This window comes from Chlamydotis macqueenii, chromosome 13 (genome assembly GCF_036417535.1).
Source record: "Chlamydotis macqueenii isolate bChlMac1 chromosome 13, bChlMac1.mat, whole genome shotgun sequence".
Taxonomy (NCBI): domain Eukaryota; kingdom Metazoa; phylum Chordata; class Aves; order Otidiformes; family Otididae; genus Chlamydotis; species Chlamydotis macqueenii.
This window is the reverse complement of record NC_141568.1, coordinates 17,423,627-17,443,528: the sequence shown is the minus strand read 5'-3', so window position 1 is coordinate 17,443,528 and position 19,902 is coordinate 17,423,627. Positions and strand designations below refer to the sequence as shown.

Below are 19,902 nucleotides of genomic sequence, written 5' to 3'. Positions count from 1 at the left end.
AACAGGAATGGCATGGAAGCAAACAAAATAAAATGTTAAACTTGGTCTTTAAGGATTAGGGAAACATGAATTTGTTCTGTAAACTACAGGACTGTCATCTGGAAGTGACAGAGCAGTACGACTTGAGTGTTTGTAACCTGCCTGTGGACAAACATTTAATACAGGCGAGTGCGATCCCCTTCTCATTAAAGTGTTGGCTGATAATCCTGGAAATTACTATTGTTTCACTAAAGGCTGGTAAGACTTCACCTGAAATCTAGGCCATTTTTAGTCAGGAAAGGTTTATTCCAACTAGAAAGGCAAAGATTACATGGACATACAACATGGTGAACCCAGAGGAGGGACTACAGTGGACCCAAGTGTTCTGGTTCTCTTACTGTCCAAAGGAGGGACTAGGTCAGTGTGTGCCCGTGCTCCCTTCTGGACCCTGCACCTGGATTCTCTCCTGCGCAAGCCAAGACGAAGGGAGGAGGATGGAGTGCACCTTATGCACAGTCAGGCTGAAATTAGGAGTGCTCCCAGTTTCACTCCACTTATACACAGCTTCACAAATTGCTCTCCTACAGCTCTCTCTGACATAGAATAAACCTGATGCTAAAGCAGCAGCAAGAGCTAGTGATTCAAAACAGGTAGAGAGAAAGAATATTGCTGAAGCTAGATCGTAACTACATCTGGTGTGAAATGTTCCAAAGTAGATTTATAATCTTTAAAAGATAGTAAGTGCTAGTAAGCTGGAAAGAGGCCAAAGTGAGGTGAAGAAGGTGTGCCTGCAGAGAGAGGGCAGTGGCGAAATTGTGAGGAATAAACCTCCTAGAGTTCAACATCATCCTCTCCACACACACACACATATTCTATATGTGATTAAACAATAAACACACCGTGGGAGAGCTTGCTTGGGTGACAATGATGGCTCCATCGAAGAAGGTCACCTGATGGCAGGGGTAGTAGATCCCAGGTAAAATAAGCTTAGGAGGCGTGTTTTTGTGACAATCTCAAGCAACTTGATAAGGAAGACAGAAACGCTACTGTCTCAAGAAACAGGAAGAGGCCTTGTCTTCCCCTACAACTCTGAATTCTTGCATCAATGGAATATCAAAACATTGTGGAGTGCTTCTGCAATATTTATTTTCAGTCTGAAGACAGCTTGTAACATGACAGACATTGACTGACAAAATACAGGGCTGGACCAACACAAATGGGCCCTCTCAGAGATGCATTTCTTTGGCTCTAGGGAAGAGATACTATGACAATAGCCTGCTAACAATACAACACAAAGCTTTTAAATACTAAGTAAACACTACATTTGGAATAGCAATATGATTTTAGAGATACTATGAAGCAAACCTGCCCAATCTAGTTGCAACAGTCCAAGAAGCTAGAGTTGATGCATCTCCCGTCATCAAAAGGTGCTTGATACAGTCCACAGCACAGTATCCTTTACCTGCTAACGTAGAAAGATGGGCACCCCTGCCACTACCATGTTCCCATCACTGTGAAATTGTTTTAATATTGATTCAGTCAGAAGGCTGTTGTCTACTTTGTTCCCAGTTCCTACAGCAACTGTCTGTTCCCCGAGTTTCTTTTATCACGGAGTAACCAAACCTAACTTCATTCAGCTTATGCACTTTGTTTGAAAAATCTTTAACCTTTCAGTGCTGGTGAGCCCCAAGGCCACAGAGTTTCTGTGGATGTACCAGGATGTGAAATTAAATAGTTGGTGTATATGTCCCCTGCCCCTTTTTACTCTTTTCATTATATATTGGATTATAATAAGAAAGTGATGTCCTGGGTCTTCAAGTCCAAATCCTAGCCCTCAGAAGCAACTTCATCATACAACTCTGCTCATAAAACAATATCCTAAAACCAAAGTCTTTAGTTCCTACTGTATTCACTGCTTTGATAGCTAGAACACTTCTTTTCATTTTCCAATTAAATTGATCATTATCTTCTCTCCTTTGGGTTAAGTGTTGGTGGTTGTGGGTCTTTTTTCTCAGTGATAGTTATTTCTATTTATTTATAAAGCAATCATATCCCCTCTTAGTCACTGCTTTGTTTGTCTCAACTGCAAAGATCTTCCATCAAATATATCAGACATAAAACAAAGCAAGACTCTTTCAGATGCACCAACTATAAAGTGCAAATTCCAACATATATACATATATGTTGCAAGTTCCAATATACAGCCCTTCTCAAAAGCCCATTCATAGGAAGGACAGTAGCCAGTTCCTGTAGTTCCGTAACATCAGTGGCAGAGGGCTGTGCTGCCAAAGGTGGAGAACTCAAACCCTGCTGCCAACTAGCAAAGCAAGCCTTCATACCAGCAGTTAATGATGATCTGGAAGCACCAACTAAAATGTTTATGTTGGGATGTTTTTTTCTTCGTAGACATTAATGTATAAGAGTGGCAACCCCATCTTACTGTTACAGCATCCAGTATATTCTCCTTTACATGGCAAAGAAAACGATAGACAAGAATTTGAATAGCTGACGACTAACCTAACAACACTTTACTATTTGCTAAAGTAACTATAGCCTATTTCCCAGTCAACACCAGAATATCACTGACAGCCTGCCATCTTGCCAGGCTCCATTGAGGTTTCTAAATACAATATTCCCTTTTCTGACTTCAACTCTACCCGCTGTCAGGCTCCATTAGGCATAACAAGATCCAGACAGAGTCAAGATTAAGCAACTTTTTTTATAAAATCCAATTGAGGACTTTCTTACCTTGAGGGTGCAGCAGATATTACATTAACCAGATTGTGCACACTTTCCACGCAAGGACTAAAGGCATATATATATATGCACAGTGACTTAATTCTCTTAGGAAATAAGCGTGGGCTTTCTAGATTCCTCCCACCATAGACATCATGATCAAGCTCAGCTAATTGAGACCTTGTGGGGAAAAGGGTGTTCCTTAGCAAGGCCTTACTTTTCCAGAAGCGATATGTGAGTGCTGTTGTCTAGCGTAGGAAGTCTGTGCAGATTATTAATGCAGTAATAGTCACGTGGAGAGAAGGGAACCAGGTTTAAAAAGCTCCTTACTGGCTAGGCTACAGCTTCAGCTCCCAGGGAGACTGCAGTCCCAGAGTGGCGGAACCAAGAAGGAGGAATCCCTCTTCAGTCATCTTCCCCCTCCCCATAGGTACCAGGGAATGGGACAGAGACATCCCCAGTGCTACCTGGTGAGTCTGTCAACAAGATGGCTTCAGGGCACTGCAGCTGGGAGTGGAGGTTCTCCTTATGCCCAGAACAGAGCTTGTCCTTTATTTGCTATGGGACAATGGGTATGCAGGCTGACTGGGGAGCGTGGGCGTATCTGGGGGCATTGCATATAACACGGGTATATGTTGGATGCATCTGGTGGCTATGACTGATGGATGGTATGAGGAGCAGGCAGCAGTGGAGCTGCACGTGAGTGTAAAAACGTGGGTTGTACTGCATGGGCAAATAGCAAGTGTACTATGTAATGACTGTGCACAAGGGAAATACTTGCAGCACATATGGCATGAAGCATCAAAAAGAATAGAGAAAATGGTTTTATGTGGTGTTTTCAGAGAAGATGAGGACAGGAAACCACAGAGTAACCAAAAGAAGACGTATGAGCTGCAGGTTCTAAGCATGCAATTGCTCTGAAACAGTATAGCCACTGCTCAAATACTTTACCCAGAGAAGGGCTTTGGGATCCAAGTCACAACTTGGATCTTGGAGCTTGAACCAAGAGCTTTCTGTGAAGGCAGAAAATCTGAAAATTCTCAATAGCTGTCTTACTAGCATCTTTGTAATCTGTGGCCTAAAGAAAGAAGGGGAAGATGCTGATATGCAAGTTTTAACTCTGAGTTGAAATTATTTTTCACATTCCAAGTTTGCAGATATTCCTTGAGAACTCTGACTAGCACCTCTCTTCATCTGTTTCGATTGTAATAGTGTATTATCAGTCGTAGCAGACTGAATAAGAATGGTAGGCTGTAACACCACCCAGAATCCTCTGCGATCTGACCTGTTCTCACTGATGGCAGGCAAAAGGGAAGCTACTTAAAATTGGGGAAGGGGAGCCAGTTTCTGCCTTTGGTGCCCAAATTTTATTCCTTAAACAGACACTGAAAGTACAGTTACTGCCAAGAGCTGTAACAGGAAGAGCCCCTGAAAACCCCTTTTCCACAGCTGTATTTAGCCAACTTTTGGCACAAATCACTGTTGTTCTGCCAGCTAATTATTTGTTCATTTTACACATAAAAGACCCAGGTCCCATTTGGAATAGCAGCAAATATTTGATGTCCTGCAAATACTTCAGCCTGACAGCTGAATAACGGTTTCCAGGACAGAAAAAGCTGGGCATCCGTTAGTACTGGCGTAGCAGTATTAGCAGTGTCCAGCTCTGCCATTCGACCTGCACCCCTGCAGGTTCTGATGGCAAAAGCCAAATTCTACCGTTTAACTAAAGCCACGCTAGCAGACAGGGGAAAGCCAGCTCCGTATCGCAGCTCGGCCGGGCAAGAAGGGAAAGAGGCAATCCAGATTAGCTCTACCTGTTGCCTGCTAACGGCACTTTCAGATTGCTTGACCGGGGACACCTATTTTGCCTCGCAGCTCCGAGCGCCCCGCAGCCCGCGGCCGGACAAGCCCGCAGTGTCTAACTTGAAGCCGAAACTGCCGCTGGCGGGCAAGGCGCAGCGCGGGGCCGGCCGGTGCGGGGCTCCGGCCGGCGGGGCAGGTCGGCCCGGGAGGCTCCATCCAGCCCGGCCCGGGGCGGCGGGCGGGGTGGCCCAGGTGCTCCCGCGGCTCGGCGGGCAGCGCTGCCGCGCCCGGCTGCCGGCCGCTCCCCCGCGGAGGAAGGGCGCGGGAAGCCCCGCTCCCCGGGGGCACCCCGGCGGGCGCCGCGGTCCCCCCTCTCCCGCCTCATTTGCATGGCTCTTATTACGGCCGTGCCTCGCTCCTGCCGCGCTGACACCGGCGGGCTGGAGCGCGGAGTCGCCTCCAGCGGGAAGTGCACTTCCGTTATCTGCGCTCCCGCACCCCGCCGCGCCCGCTCCCCCTCCTCAGCTGGCTCTCTCTGGATGTTTAAGGCAAGGATGAACAAACAGATCCAGCCCGACCGCAAAGTGTCGGTGGTGGCCCCCTTGCCGGAGCGCACGGGGCCGCCGCCCCCGCGGAAGGACGTGGAGCTGATCCTGGTGAAGGAGCACAACGGGGTGCAGTACACCAGCAGCAGCCTCCTGCCCGCCGCCCCCGCGCCGCGCTACGCCCCCCAGGACAGGGAGACCTGGGGCAAGAAGATCGACTTCCTCCTCTCCGTCATCGGCTTCGCCGTAGACCTGGCCAACGTCTGGCGATTTCCCTACCTCTGCTACAAAAATGGAGGGGGTAAGAGCACCGCTTGCGAGGTCTTTCTTCCCCGGCCCCAAACCCCAAAGCCGCGAGGGCGGCATCCCCTCCTTCTTCCCGGAGTTTCGAGGAGGGGGGGGAAGCCAAGAGCCCAGGCTCATCCCGCCGCGCCCGGGAGCCGTCCCGGCCGGCGAAGGGCGCTCTGTCCCGCTCCTCCCTTTGCCAGCCGGCACTGCGCGTCCCGCCGAGCGGGGCACCCGCCGCGGCCCCGGGCCCGGCAGCGCGCGGGCCGCCGCTCCCTGCCAGCCCTTGATGGGCAGCGCTGCTCGCACAGCCCTCGGAGTTGAACCGAGTTGTGAGCACAGGCGTATTTGCCGTCTGCTGCCGCTTCAGCCTGCTTAACACTTTTTTCGTTCGCAAAAAAATAGCATCCAGAGGGGGAGAAAAACACACCACAAACACTCGAGCAGAAAAACGGCATCTAGAAAAGTTAGCGCCGGATCACTGAAAGGTTTCTTGGGGGCAGTTTTAACGTGGGATCAAGATTTTCTGCCCTCTATTCTGAAGTCTGGGGGTTCTTCTCCCCCCACTCAAAGTAGGTAGACTTGTTACAAACAAAACCTCACCTCCTGCCCGGTTTGGCAATGACAGCAACAGAAATAATTACGCACAATAATTGCAGTTAGCTCAGATTGCCTGGCACATCTTCAGTAAGACCTTAACTCCATCATCCCCTTCCATCTCCCTGAGACAGGCTGCGTTGTCAGCGATGACTCCACACGGTGATGGAGTAACACCATCTGCGAGCCAAGCAGGTGCCCGGGGTGCTTTCAGATCACACATAGGAAGAACAGACCCTGCCTAGCAGATGGGGGACTGTTTGTGTGAATGGGTGAGCGATACCGGCAACAGAACTGCTAGATAGAAAGCGTATTCTGTAAGATAGTTATGTATGTCTTGATAGTGTGGTTGCTTGGTGATAAAGGCTAATGGTTCACACTCGTAACATAAAATACTTGCTTCCCGTGAAAAGAGCACTGTAGGATGGGAAAACCCCTATCAATTAACATGCAATTACACCCATCCTTGGAACTTAATAGGATACTAGAAAGGGCTGGTACTGAAACACTTGGTCTAGTTTGGTACCTCTAAAACTTCAGAGAGGAGTCATAAAATCTCTCTGCTCACCACCCAGACAGGCTGAAGAAAGTTAGTACTGAAAAATGACCCCATCCTTATTTCATTATGTCCAAAAATAATTCTAGCAATTCACACTACAGCAGCACAATGCATCATGAACCCAGCAGGTTTCCACAGCGTCAGGTGCAGGTGTAGCAGCAGCATCATTCATACCACTCAGTGCAGATGCACCATTGCCACATCTCCAGGTCATCTGGCGACTTTTAGGAAAAGAGAGATATATCCCTATCTCACATTACACAAGGTCACACCCAGAGTGCTTGAACTCTTCCATGGGTTTTTTTGGCTCACTTAATTTCCTAACCTGCTTCCTTTATAATTTGCTGCTAGCTCAGGCTCGGGAGGTAACAGTCTGCACCTCTCTTGCATTTTGTTTAGTCTCCATGTCAGTTCAGCTAGAAAAACCTGAGTCTTCATTAGCATCTTTTAATTCAAATACTTCCAAATTGCAGTGGAGAGACAGCTAACTACTTCACAGCTACAAGAAGCACTTTTCAGTGAAAAGTTTTCCATACCATCAGAATGAAGTCAGACTTTTACAAGCAAAGGTAGGGAGGCCCTATGCTATCAGAGTCTATAGGATGACTGAGAACTGTTCACTGATACAGAGATTATAAACACTCGTTTACTCTGCTTTTCAACAGAGAACAAACCACAGTATGAAGCATCTCCATTAATACCTAGGATGTCATTCCTAAACACACACAAAATATCACAACATCCTTTACTGTCGCTTAAAAGATTTATTTTACCATAAAGTGAAAGACGGGATAATCCCGATGGTCAAAAACCATCAACAACAGGCTTTTCCTAAGGGGGTGTTCTCATGGAGGCCATCGGCTAGCTGAGCTGGACAAAGACACATCAACTGTGGCTAATAAGACAACAAACTAATTTTTACAACTTGATTGTGTTTTGCTTAATGAAGTTTAATCACATGAAGATATTGAGGTTATTTTTATTTTTCTATGCTCTTTGATAGAGTATGGCCATCAGCATATCAGTCGTGACAGCATTTCCAGGACCTTGCTCTGAGAAGTGCGGAATAGAAATATAGCCAGGGACTAGTTAAGAGCTCTCTTCCTTCTCTATACAATAATTGTGTCTGTGCTATCTTAAAAAGTTGTCATCCATTGCCTCTCATTTTGGACAGACAAATATATGAATTTTGTTTAGTAGAAATTCCTGCAAGAGATTCAGGCTCTCCAAGTACTGAGTTTCAAGCCAATTCAGTCTCTTTTTTTCTGTCAAACTGAGTTGGGAGCTTGTTTGCTTTGTGGGTAACTTTTCCTACATGAGCAAAGAACATGAGGCAACGGGCAGAGCTATGAGATATTGTTGAATTTCATTGCTATCTTTCCAATCCTAAATCAGAGATATTCTTAAACATTTTTTTTCCACACTGCTACTGTAGGAGGGAACCTTTTTAGCACTAGAGCAAGTTTTCCTACCTCAAAAGAATAATCCAATGGGTTTCATGTAACTGCTGGCTTATGTATCCTAATACAGAAGATGTAATAAAAGTAAAGGACTGACAGACATGGAGAAAATTGAATTTCATTACCTTAGTAGTTTTCCTGTACTGCCGAGCAAGCTAGAGACAAAATCAGGTGTCATTTCTATACTTGCATAGCATGCCCTGACTTGCTCTTTAAAAAAGTTTATGAAATGCTCATTATAGGGTTATAGTTTGCCATTTGATATTTATAAGGAGCTACTAGATAAAGGAAAGAAATCAAAACAGTTTAAACTTGAATTGGATGGCACATATAAAGTAAATCAGTGAAAGGCGAAAGGTTTCCTTTCTTCTTCCTCCCTCAGTTTCTCTTTATTCTGAAAGCCTCAGCAATTACTCAGCCTCAGCAACTCAACTAGAGTTTACTTTAGACACAGATAGCAAAATGTGGGTTACAAACTTGTGTATCTTCAACAGATTGATACAAGTGAAAAGGAAGTATGTTGCAATGCCACAAGTCCTAAGGTATTTTCACACTTGTTTTCAGCATAGCTTGTGCTATCTAGCAAAAAGAAATTATGTTATCCTTCCAAAATCTACTCCCTCAAAGGTTCTACAAATGCTCTTAAATGTTGAACAGTATCAAGGACATGGATGTGGTAGAAAATGGCATCCTCTTTTACATCTGAAATAAGTTATGTGGGTGACGTGTGGACTGTTATGTTCCTAAGACTGGCTATGATTAATTTAAAATGCCAGCAGACACACTAACGGCCTTTCCATGCTTGTAAAAATAGGTGGTTCTCAACAAAGCGTGAGAACTTACAGGAATTCAGAAGGAAAGTATAAATACACACTGTATTCCTTCATTCAAAGTTGAATTTTACAAGGACATGGATGTGTATACATCCCCACCTTCTTACTAGCCAAGTCGTTGAGTTTCTTTCTTTGATAAACTCCAGGGAAATTTTCTGATTAAAAACTAGACATACAGGCTTTTTGGGTTAAATCTTGGAAGTTCCACTCATACAAAACTCTGATTGTTTACTTCAGTGAGTTTTACTCACACGAGGCATATATGACCCAATGGTAGTTATACAGACTTTTTTAGGTTAGGTAACTTTGGAAACAGCACGGGTGGTGTTAACAAAAAAAACCACCTGTTTGTACTTTAACAAGCTCCCAGGAAAAGCTGGAGAGTAAGACGCATCCAGCAGCACTAAAATGCTGAATGAATAGCCAGAAACATCTGTGTTTTGGGAGTAGCCTGCTGAGAGACCCCAGAGGGACTTCTGCACAAAGATAGATGGCAGAATGTAACCCTTCTGTGAACAACTGTGATTTTTGGAAACATTCTTCAGCTATTAAAAAAAAAAAAAATCCTCAATCCTTCGTAAGATCTAAAAAGCTAGTGCGTTTATTTTTTGTATTAGTTACCTACTTCCATAGGACTTGCCTGCCTTACAAGGGCAGAGACGGATCCAGTGGCTGTATTATATTATGAAACAGGCCACAGAAAACTTTCAGGACAGTTTAGTATGAACAGACTGGATGAGATCTTGCCCTCACTGACTTCTGGGAAGCAAGATATGCCCACTATGTGCTCTAAACTACTTTATAACATGATAGGGAGGCTCTGTACAGATGGTAAAAGTCTGCAAGCTGTCATTAAGCAGAGAAGAAAACACTCCAAAAGGGGAAATTCTCAAACACCACCTTGTCAGTTTGGCTGATCAATAAACACCACAACTCACATGTATTTGACTGCTCCTCACAACACAAAGGAAAAGCATTGTTTGCAGCAAGTCAAATACTTTTTGTGCTGTCCATTTGTGAGAGTTTCAAGGAGCAGGGTATGTCACTGGAGAAATCATCAACTACGGTTATTTCTGCTGGCTATTCTCACAAGTCCTATATCCTCATTATAACTCATTTCTGGCAAGAGCCCATTTTTCTTTTTTTAAAAAGACGACTCCCTAGCTGTATGACTTTGTAAGTGATCAGCATCAATATATCAAAACAAGTCTTTATAACATATCCAACCTTTTAAGCGCTCCCCAGTTCTGTAAGAGGCTATGATGAATTAAAGAATAAGAAGCCTATTAAAATTAGACTCTCATCAACTTAGGGAAAGATTTACCCCGATATTTGGATTATACCTAAAATTTTACTGATGCCAAATGAAGTTGAGTAATGCCTAGTATGATTAACTGTTGTGCTCACAGTGGGGGAGGATGATATTCAGTATTAGTTAACAAAGCTATTGTAGTTTTTGTACAGGATACTTTTAGTATTAATGTTAATTTTTGTTTCATTTTCCTGCATAGTCATAGGCAAAATTAATATTTGCCATTGAAATATGTGGAAAAAGAATTTACCAACATAAAGTACTTTTTTGCTGAGCCAAAAGTATTTACAAGGTCAGTCATGTTCAGACTACTCATTAAGAAGCATGTAATTGTCGGATTAGTCACTGGAGACTTAGTGTATCATAAGAATCAGATTAAGCTTTTCATGAATTTACGAATAGCTGCAGATAAATATTTTAACAGTTCTCTAGCTATCTTAATATATACTTTTAATTTCCTCTGAAGCATTATTTTTAAAGTGGTTTTGGACCACAGTATTTCTAGAAGAAATGGTTTGTTTCAAAGAACAGTTTGCCAGTAATCAATACACTTCAGAACAGAAGTATCTTACAATTTACCCTAATGCTCCTTTCCTATTGATACTTCCATAAGCTGTAATGCAGGACTGGGCAATCCACAGCACAGGTACCACAGACAGCACAGAGCCAAATCCAAATATCCTCAAACAGCACAAAGGCAGGAGCCAAGAGCTGTCACACATTGAGAATGACACCAGGGAAAGTATCACCTCCCCTAGAGCTGTCAGTCTGGCTAGCGCACCGCTTCACCAAAAGCAAGCTATCATGCTGACCAGCAGCACGTCACCTTTCTATTAGGCTCTATCCCCTGTATTCTGCCCAGTGTCTGCCAGCAAATTTCATCACTACTTTGAGAAAGAATATAATCTGGCACTTCACACTTCGAAGGTGGGTGACCTTTGCCTTGTAACATCAGGGTTTACACTCCAAAGTAGCATTTCATGGTGATAACGATAAATCAGCTTTGAAGTAATCTCACTGCAAAGCCTACGCCAAGAGTTTGACTCATCAATCAGTCAAAGCTTGGATGCAAATCTAGTGATTTTGGTTTCCTAATAAGGGATTTTCGATTCCCGTTAGCACATCAAACCAGTGACCTCAGACAGGTTAAACTGTTATGCTGATCTCCACACTGTGGCCATGAGCTTTGGCCTCTGAGGCATTGTGTGACATTGGGGACAATGTTCAGTGGTGTGGTGTGACAGCACCTCCTTCCCCAGAGCTGGATTCAGTGGCCAGCTCACAGTTACTCTCTGCTGTTTCCCACATGACTTCATCACTTTTCTTTCCTTCATCAGCCACTAATCATCTGCTGTATACAGAGCATAGATTCACCAAGGCTCACCAGCACTGCTTCCAGAAAAGTTTTTTGTCCCTAACAGTTAGAACAAGCCTTACACTGACAATTTTACAAAGGCTCTAGAGATATACAAACATAGACAAAATTAATAGTATTTATTTTTAGGTTACACCTTAAGAAGACCACCCTGTTATTAATGCAGGGCAAGCATTCAGAACCGAGGGGTCCTCCAGTCAATCACAAAAACTGGTTTTCTACTTTTGGTCTTCCACATTGCCCAGACAATTAAAAAAAAAAAAAAAATAGACCAAAACTGGTGTGAACCATGTGAGCTGTTCTGACAAAAGCAAAGATACCTCTTTCTAAGCACACCGAATGAACACATTCTGATTACCACTCAGAACCACTTTATTCTAAAGTAAGAGACAGAAAAGACATCAAGTAGTATATTTGGTTCCATTGTTTGGAAATATCTCTGCTTAAGGTCTTCCCTCTACCCCCCACCTTCATTCCTGTATGCCCTTCTCAATTCTGCCAAGACTGAAGTACTGAAATATCCCTAGAGAACCATTCCAATATATGTATCCCTCCCAGACAAGTAAATTCTGAAAGTCACATTAGGAAGCCACCTACGTTCATATTAACATCTACTAAAACAGACAGAGGAGTTTCTTATAGTTTGGCTAGAGATCTCAGGTTTTGGATACTCATTCAAGTTGAAATAGCAGGCACTAAAGTTTCTACTCTGTTTTCACACTAACATCTTTTTAAACTCTTTATTAAAATTGCTGGGAGCAATGGAAAATAGAAAGGCCATATCAGGAGTGTAGCAGCCAACAGCCCTTCTTTACTGAAGAAACCAAAATACCTCCAAGGAGGCCGAGACATGGTCTACATGGTTTTGGGGCAGAATTTGCCTTTCATCTTTTGGCAAAATATCACAAACTGAGCTGTCAGTTCACTGAATATGTGAATACAGCTCCAGCAGTCTAAAGATGTTATTTCAAGACAGATACTTTCCCCTCCCCATACTTACACCGATATGAAACAGAATGCTAATACAGCTACTTACACATAAAATCAGAAGGAACATACAGCTTTAGTGAGTGTTGAGATATGCTGTGAGGGAAATGATGATTAAAGTCAGTCCACAAATTACTGAACCTCTTGCTGTGAATTAAAATGGAAACAAAAGGTTTAAAGAATTTTCAGCAGTTCTGAGGAGAAACATCAAATAGCTCATGCCTTCATTTTTGCTGCGTCTAATAGGAAGCACATCAGCAACTCCCAGTTCTAAAGCCTTTGTCTCAGGTTAACCAATTGATTAAATAGTTAAGAACTGTAGTATGACTCTCTAATATCAGTTTGCACTGTAAACTCCACAGCTTTTACATACATTGTAATCATTAGATGATGTACCTAACTGCTCTCAGCACTATTATAAAATAAGAAACCATAATCAAGTAGATTCTATACTTAGAGATATATTTATACTAAAATATTGTAATTCAGGAGGCAGGAGACAAATTTAAATGGAGTTTCTTTGTAATACAGTGCTACATCTTTTACTACTACCTTGCTTTTAGTACTTTCCATTCTCTCTGTATATATCCTTCATATAGAATCTACAAAACCATGATAATGGATATGGGGGAATCTCGCACTGAAAAAGACAAACGTTACGATTAACTTGCAATTAACTCTTGACTTCTTGACTTGAAATGTGACAAGAAATTATTATTATCCAAGTTGAAAGAAGTTGTATTCAGGACAACTCCACTGCCCCAATCCAGTTTCAATGAAAAGTCTGTAAAGATTCCAGGAATATCACACTGATTATAAACCTTCAGTTTCCCTTCCTCAGGGCATTTGGAGACAAAGGATCCATGTTAGTAGCCTATTACCCATGTCATGACAACCTGTAATTCCCTTCTCCAACTACACCTCCTTAATCTTCCCCTTTCCTTCTCCCTCCCTCCATATTAAGTCCTGAACCTTTCATAACAAGATTTCATCCTAATTGTGTAGATCTTATGCACCAGTGCCAAGTCAAAATGGTTTCAAAAGAAAAGCTTTACTGAATCTCAAAAATTGAATTCCTAAAGATCGACACCTGAGTCCTTCAGGAAATCAGCACCAAAAATGCCGAGACCTCCAATAATGCTGAATAATCCCTGTTCTCATGGAAATTCTGGAGAGATAACTGTAGTATTATTCAGCATCTTAACTTCTGTATAGATTTAACATACTTAATTTTTAGCCATACAGATTTTGAAATCTTTAATCCGTAAAGAAGAGGGAAAGAGGTGGGGACAATGGAAGGGAAACACTTCAGTTCCTTGCCTTGGGACATAGTATTCTTCACAAAGACCATAGGAAAGAACCTCTAAACTACTTATCAAAGCTGTCCTTTGTTTTATTTTCACTCTTCCTTCTCCTTTCCCCTATTCTCTATTTCAACAAGTTTTGCAATCTCTCTCCTGAAGCATGACAAAGTTGACAGCACAGTACTTCACTTTGAGAACTAGGGCCTACCATTCAGAAACAGAAACTGTCAGAGGTCTGGCTACGTAAGCCACATACTTCTTTACACTTATATTAATCCAAAGCACACTACCAACTTTCCAGTGCACGGAATTCCGTGATAACATGTTACTAAACAAAACTCGGACAGGATTGGGCAGGCAGTTGTCTTTTGCCAGTCCATAAATGTTTTTTATGACAAGCGTTCTGATTGCTGGTATGCAGTACGACAAGCTGCCCTCATTATACAATAAGCCTTTTTATAGAGGATGGTAATTTTTCCAGTGCTGCTACTCTTTAAGGCTGTATGAGCACAACCACTCACTTCCAAAAGTACAAATGATTGCAGAAGCTGTGCTCTTAATGTAGGTATTAACTGGTTGCTATTGCTTGGCTGTTGTTGAAAGACGCACACTAATTTAAGTGTCCAAAATAGGATCCAACAGTACCAGACCGGTGGTGTCAGACTACACAAGTATAAAGCCTTTCTTGGACAGCTTTGTTATAAACTGCTTCCCTAGAACTAGCCCAGCATCAGAAGAGCAGTATGGGCTTGATCCTGCCCCACTGATGTTAAGTACACAGGAGTTGTGATTTCCACAGCAGAAGAATATTATTCCTTTACAGTCTTTCTCTCAGAGCTGGAGAAAAATACTGCATGATTTCCAAGCACTGCAATTAATGACTGAGTAAAAAGCCACATCTTGTTAGTCTGAGAAACAGCTTCTGTGGCATTGATCAACAGGAAGGATTGTGGCCGGGTAATTGCAAAGCATTCATCTTTACTGAAGTCTGCAGAACTGTGGGAAGCCACTGATTTTCTGGCCCATCGGCAGCATGGAAGAATACACCCTATCTGATTGCCTCACTGGCCATACAAACAAGCGGTTACCATGGGCCTAGCATATGCAGTGAGAAAAGCAGCCAGCTATTGTGTATCTTATTCTTTGCTAGCTATTTATAATTTATTCTGCACTTTCTGAACTATGTGTACTGAATAGCACTCTTCACTGATTTAACTTTTATTTCTCTTTCTCTTCTGTAATCAAAGACCTGTTGCAATGTCTATCCTGAAGCATGCCAAAGGTGACAACACATTCGTTGCCCTTCAGATCCGTATCTCAAGGAAAAGTATGATACTGATTTCCAGTCAAAGTCAAATTCCAGTTTAATAAAAAAAGGGAGAGGGGCTGCACTTTTTCACACACCACTCGAGGAGAATAATGGAAAACTTCTCTCAAACCACAAGGTGGAGCAGTAGATCCTTATAGATCTTGGTAGATCTTAACCTGATCATTAATGTACCAACAACCTATTGCATTTATAGAAAAAAAAGAATTACTGGAGGACATAACAGGGTGGCTCATTACTTTCAAATACAGAGCTGCCCAGTAATAGCAATGATTATTCCCAAGCAGAGCCTTCTTGGATTTCCTGATTAATTTCATTTATTAGGACATGATAGGAGCGGCAGTTTTTACTGACATCTAATTCACATCAAGGAGCCGACTTGTCAGCATGGGCACAACGACAGCAAGGAGACAATCCATTGATAACAAGATGTTACCCCCTGAACACATTTTTTTTAATTTAATACAACATTGAAATGGAGATACAGTCTCTTCCCCCAAAGGAATGATACAGGAGGAAATAATTCCTCAAATACTAACTTTAGGTGGTTGTTCTCTGCAATTCCCTCCAAAGATTTACCTTCGGAAGGCAAACAAGCTCCACACAGACTTTCACTACCATTCTACAATAAACAGCTATGTTTTCGATTGCTTTTTCTTTTTTCCTTTTCTTCTTCAATGGGACCTCTTCCAGCAGGTCCCAGCACCTTGCCTTCTTGGCAGAAGCATCATTATTTCACACCACCAGTAACAGAAAGCAGAGAGTTTCAGTGAGCAACAGAACTAACTCTGATATTAGAAAGTTCAAGGCCAAGTGTTATCAGAACATCAAGTTCACAGCTTAGAAGATACTCAAAAGTATCTTTGCTACATGACTCTTTGTCAGCATGCAGGATTGTATTTGTTTACCGATGTCCAATGAGACTGATGCTAGAAGAAAGCTCAAAAGCTCACACCCCCAGTTGAGGGGTGCTTGTAGCTGTACGTAGGCATCTTACAAGAGTTATGACAAAACTAAGGAATAGCTTGTGCTGTGCAGTGCTTTTGTCTCCCCTCTAAAAAGAAATGCAAATGTGTCAATGAGATCATGCCACAGGTGCTGGTGAGACCAGAGACACTCCAGGATTTTGTTTTGGGGAAGAATTTGATTGTTTGCTGCTTTTCCACAGCTTGTTTCTCATTTATGCATGGCTTTACAGCCTTAGTTAAAATCAATAGATTGGTAAACCACAAGGGAGAAATCCTGACCCAGCTGAAGTCAATGGGTGGTTTTTTTCCATTGACGTCACCAGAGACAGGATTTCAACCCAAGTAACAGACGTCTCTCTCTTAAGGACTCCTAAGCAGACAGAATTTCTAGACTAAGAATTATGTGAGAAGAAAAACAGAGTAAAGTAATAAAAAACTATTCAGACTAAACTGATGTAGAAGACTGCCACTGACTAATAACTGATCTTCACTCAGTGCAGTAACTCAGTACTTTACCTAATAAGCAAAATGTCAGGACTTACATAGACAATGGTCATTATTACACAAAATTAATTTACTTGGTGAGAGTTAGACTATGACCTTGGCATTCTCCTATGTAGGGCTCAAGCAATAAAAAAAAAGTACTATTTTAAGAAGTGGTTTTTAGTCTCAGAGTTTCATAGAGACAAATGATTAGGCAAGAATCTCTTTCTAGCTCTCAAGGCTAAAGAGAAAAGATGGGAAAATACAAAGCAAGTACAAGACTAAAAGCCAGCAGGCAAATAAAAAGATTGGACTAGAAGATCTTACATTTTAAGGTATTTTAAATTATTCTGAGGCCTAACACATGGTTTTCAAACTTTTGAAATTGGCAGCTGGAGAAATACAGCTGGCATCGGTTTCTCTCTCTCTCAGCTCTTCCCTAAAATAAAGTGACAGAAAACAGTTGTTATCAGGCTATTCCTAAATTGCAGGTTAATTCTTCATTGATGCATACAGAGGCTGTTGACAAAATCACTGTCTCTAACCCTAAATTAAGAGATTGGGAGACCTTCAAGATCACCTTTTTCCTTCTAAATACTGTTTTACAGTCATGACGTATTATGCATATTTATGTGTTCAAAAGCTGTTTAGAAATATGAAAAAGAAAAATAGTTGTGTGATATGTTGAAAACACCAAGCTCAGCCACACTGATTTATCATAAGGTCTGAGTAATCTGTGAACAAAATTGCCGCACAACTTGCCCTAGCAAAAGTTTGCACTGTGATGAAACAAGAAGGATTTTGCTTCAAACTGTTAAAAGGCCTCTGCTTCATCTTGGCAGTGAGCTATGATGGGCCCTGAGGTCATTTTCACATTCTTCTATGGCATTTTAAGCTAGGAGGCTCTGTTCAGAATGGCAGTGACAAAGTATGTACTGGACAGCTGGGACTGAGAGGAAAATTTACTTTGTTGCTTGAAGCCTATTAGGAAAATAGTCCACTAAATAAGAGCTAACATAAAGCTCAGGTTTCTAATTTAAATAAAAACTTCTATCTGATTAATTCCCACAGAAGAGAGAGAATAGTGATCAGAAAATGAAGGAAGAGTGTTGCTAGCCAGTACAGCTAGACTGATGGAGAACTGTCGTTTCATACTGCTCTGTGTGAGACCCAGTTCACTCTTTGGAGCAAGGAAATTTCAAGAGAAGTAGTTCTTACAGTCTGCCTGTTGCAGGGGCGCTACTGAAAAGTTTTGCTTTGTGCCCACAATGCCCAAATTCTCAGAGACTCCACCTGATGGCTCTGCGTGGCACACAGAATCTTACCAGCACTACCCTACACTAAATACAGATTATTTTTCCAAATGGAACGGTTTTCTGTGAAGAATGCTGTGACAGTTTTTGTCAAATTCTTCTGTTCAGTGCTAATACAAAGGTACAAAATAAAGTACCACACCCATTTGGAAACTACTCTTGCCCAGACTTTCTAAAATTTCAGCACAATCCAATAGCAACTCTAATCTTTGATAAGAGGACAGGGTTTTGCTTTGTTCTAGGCAATTATGCAGTAGTAGCCATCACTGTAATGGTAAATTTGCCAAAACTGTTGCTAACAGTATCACACAGTCATAAAAGTTTACAAATAAGTAAAATTTTCTTCTGTAAGACAAATGTTGCATCAATTTAATTTATGGCTAGATAGCATACTATCAATTTCAAAATATGTGTGAAATGTGTACTTTGTAGTATACGCAGCATGTCTAAGAAATATAGATGTACCAGAAAACTGTACATAAAGAATACTTCCTAGTAGTATTGACAGAAAACATAGTGGGGTTTTAATAACACATGGAAAATGGCTTTGTAGTGTACGTAACTGTTTGACTTCTACTGTAAGCCCTGTATAAACATGCATTATATGTAGTTTACAGTATAGTTATTCTGCTTCCTGGAGCAGTGTCAGAAAGAACATTCATCCTGAAGGCTTCATTTATAATGACTGAGAGTAAAGCTTTGATTTACTAGAATTCTTATAGATAGGAATGTATAACTGTCTCATGCTTCCGTGATAGAACATAACCCTTTATTGACAGGAAGAATTTAAAGGGTTCTGTTGTGCAACAGTTTGTAAATATTAAGATAATGTAGTACTACACCATTACAAATAAACCTCTAATAAAGCCTAGAAGGAAAAGGAATGTTTTACTTTGGTCATTGAGTCCAAAAATTGGAGTTACAACTTAAAATTGGATTAATCACTAAATGATAATACAAGCTTTAAGTGTATCTCAGAGTGTTTATACTTGATTCTTCTCTAGCAGAACTTTAAGGCATTTACCTCCTATTGGTTTGTACATTAATCTTCTTGAAAGCTGCCTGGCACTTGTCTAGAGCTGATTTAAGATGTCTTAAGCACTTTGTTTCACCCTGGCACAGTTATGAATCTCATGCTGCCTAAAATAGGTACTGTGTCCTCTCCAGAGGCTTCTTAACTTGGGGGCTGTTTTTTATTTTGACAACTTGCAAAAGAAAAGTGGTGTTTAAGAGAAATACCGTCCATCAGAGGTTGTGTTGTGAACCAGAAATTGCACTGTTACATATACAGAACATTTAACATGCTTTGTATCTGTACATCAGCTACCACTGTGGCTCTCATTAGCTCTGCAAAGGCAGTCCTATCACCTCATGTTAGGCACCCAGCGCAGGTGGCATAACTAGGAGGTCAGTCTCCTCATGTAGAATCACAGAATCATAGAATGGTTAGGGTTGGAAGGGACCTTCAAAGGTCATCTAGTCCAACCCCCCTGCAAGGAGCAGGGACATCCCCGACTAGATCAGGTTGCTCAGAGCCTCATCCAGCCTGGCCTTGAACGATTCCAGGGATGGGGCTTCCACCACCTTTCTGGGCAACCTGTTCCAGTGTTCTACAACTAGCATTGTAAATAATTTTCTCCTAATTTCCAATCTAAATCTACCCCCCTCTATTTTAAAACCATTACCCCTCGTCCTATTGTATACCCTATACAATGCACACCAGACAGTAAGCAGCTCCCACGAGGGCGATACTGAGAATGTTAGAAAGAGTAGAGGAGCCAAAGCAAGGACTAACACTGCCTAAATGAGGGGCTGAAATCCACAGGATTCATCCCAGGCTCTTTTCTAGTCAGGTGGCGGAACATCTTGGGGATATAAACTGAGCATTCCTGAAGCAGCAAATGCACAGCTCAGAATGTGGGTACCATAACAATGTGGGTACAGAAAGTGTCCACATAACTCTTCAACCTGCCAATATGTAAACCTGCTACACCAAGTACCACCTATAACCTGGGAATTTTAGGCAGAAAAGCAGG

At 42.0% G+C, this 19,902-nt stretch overlaps 1 protein-coding gene across 2 annotated transcripts in view; it reads left to right on the top strand.

Moving 5' to 3' along the window:
• The first annotated feature begins 4,907 nt into the window (after window positions 1-4,907).
• Window positions 4,908-19,902, top strand: part of SLC6A2 (solute carrier family 6 member 2) — a 416,570-nt gene continuing 401,575 nt past the window's right edge. For both annotated transcript variants that reach the window (XR_015259980.1, XM_086757868.1), the window contains exon 1: window positions 4,908-5,364. Coding sequence is in view for 1 of the 2 variants with exons in the window: in XM_086757868.1 (XP_086613994.1) it covers window positions 4,908-5,364 (457 nt within the window). In the remaining variant the exon portion in view is untranslated. The remainder of the gene's footprint in view (window positions 5,365-19,902) is intronic.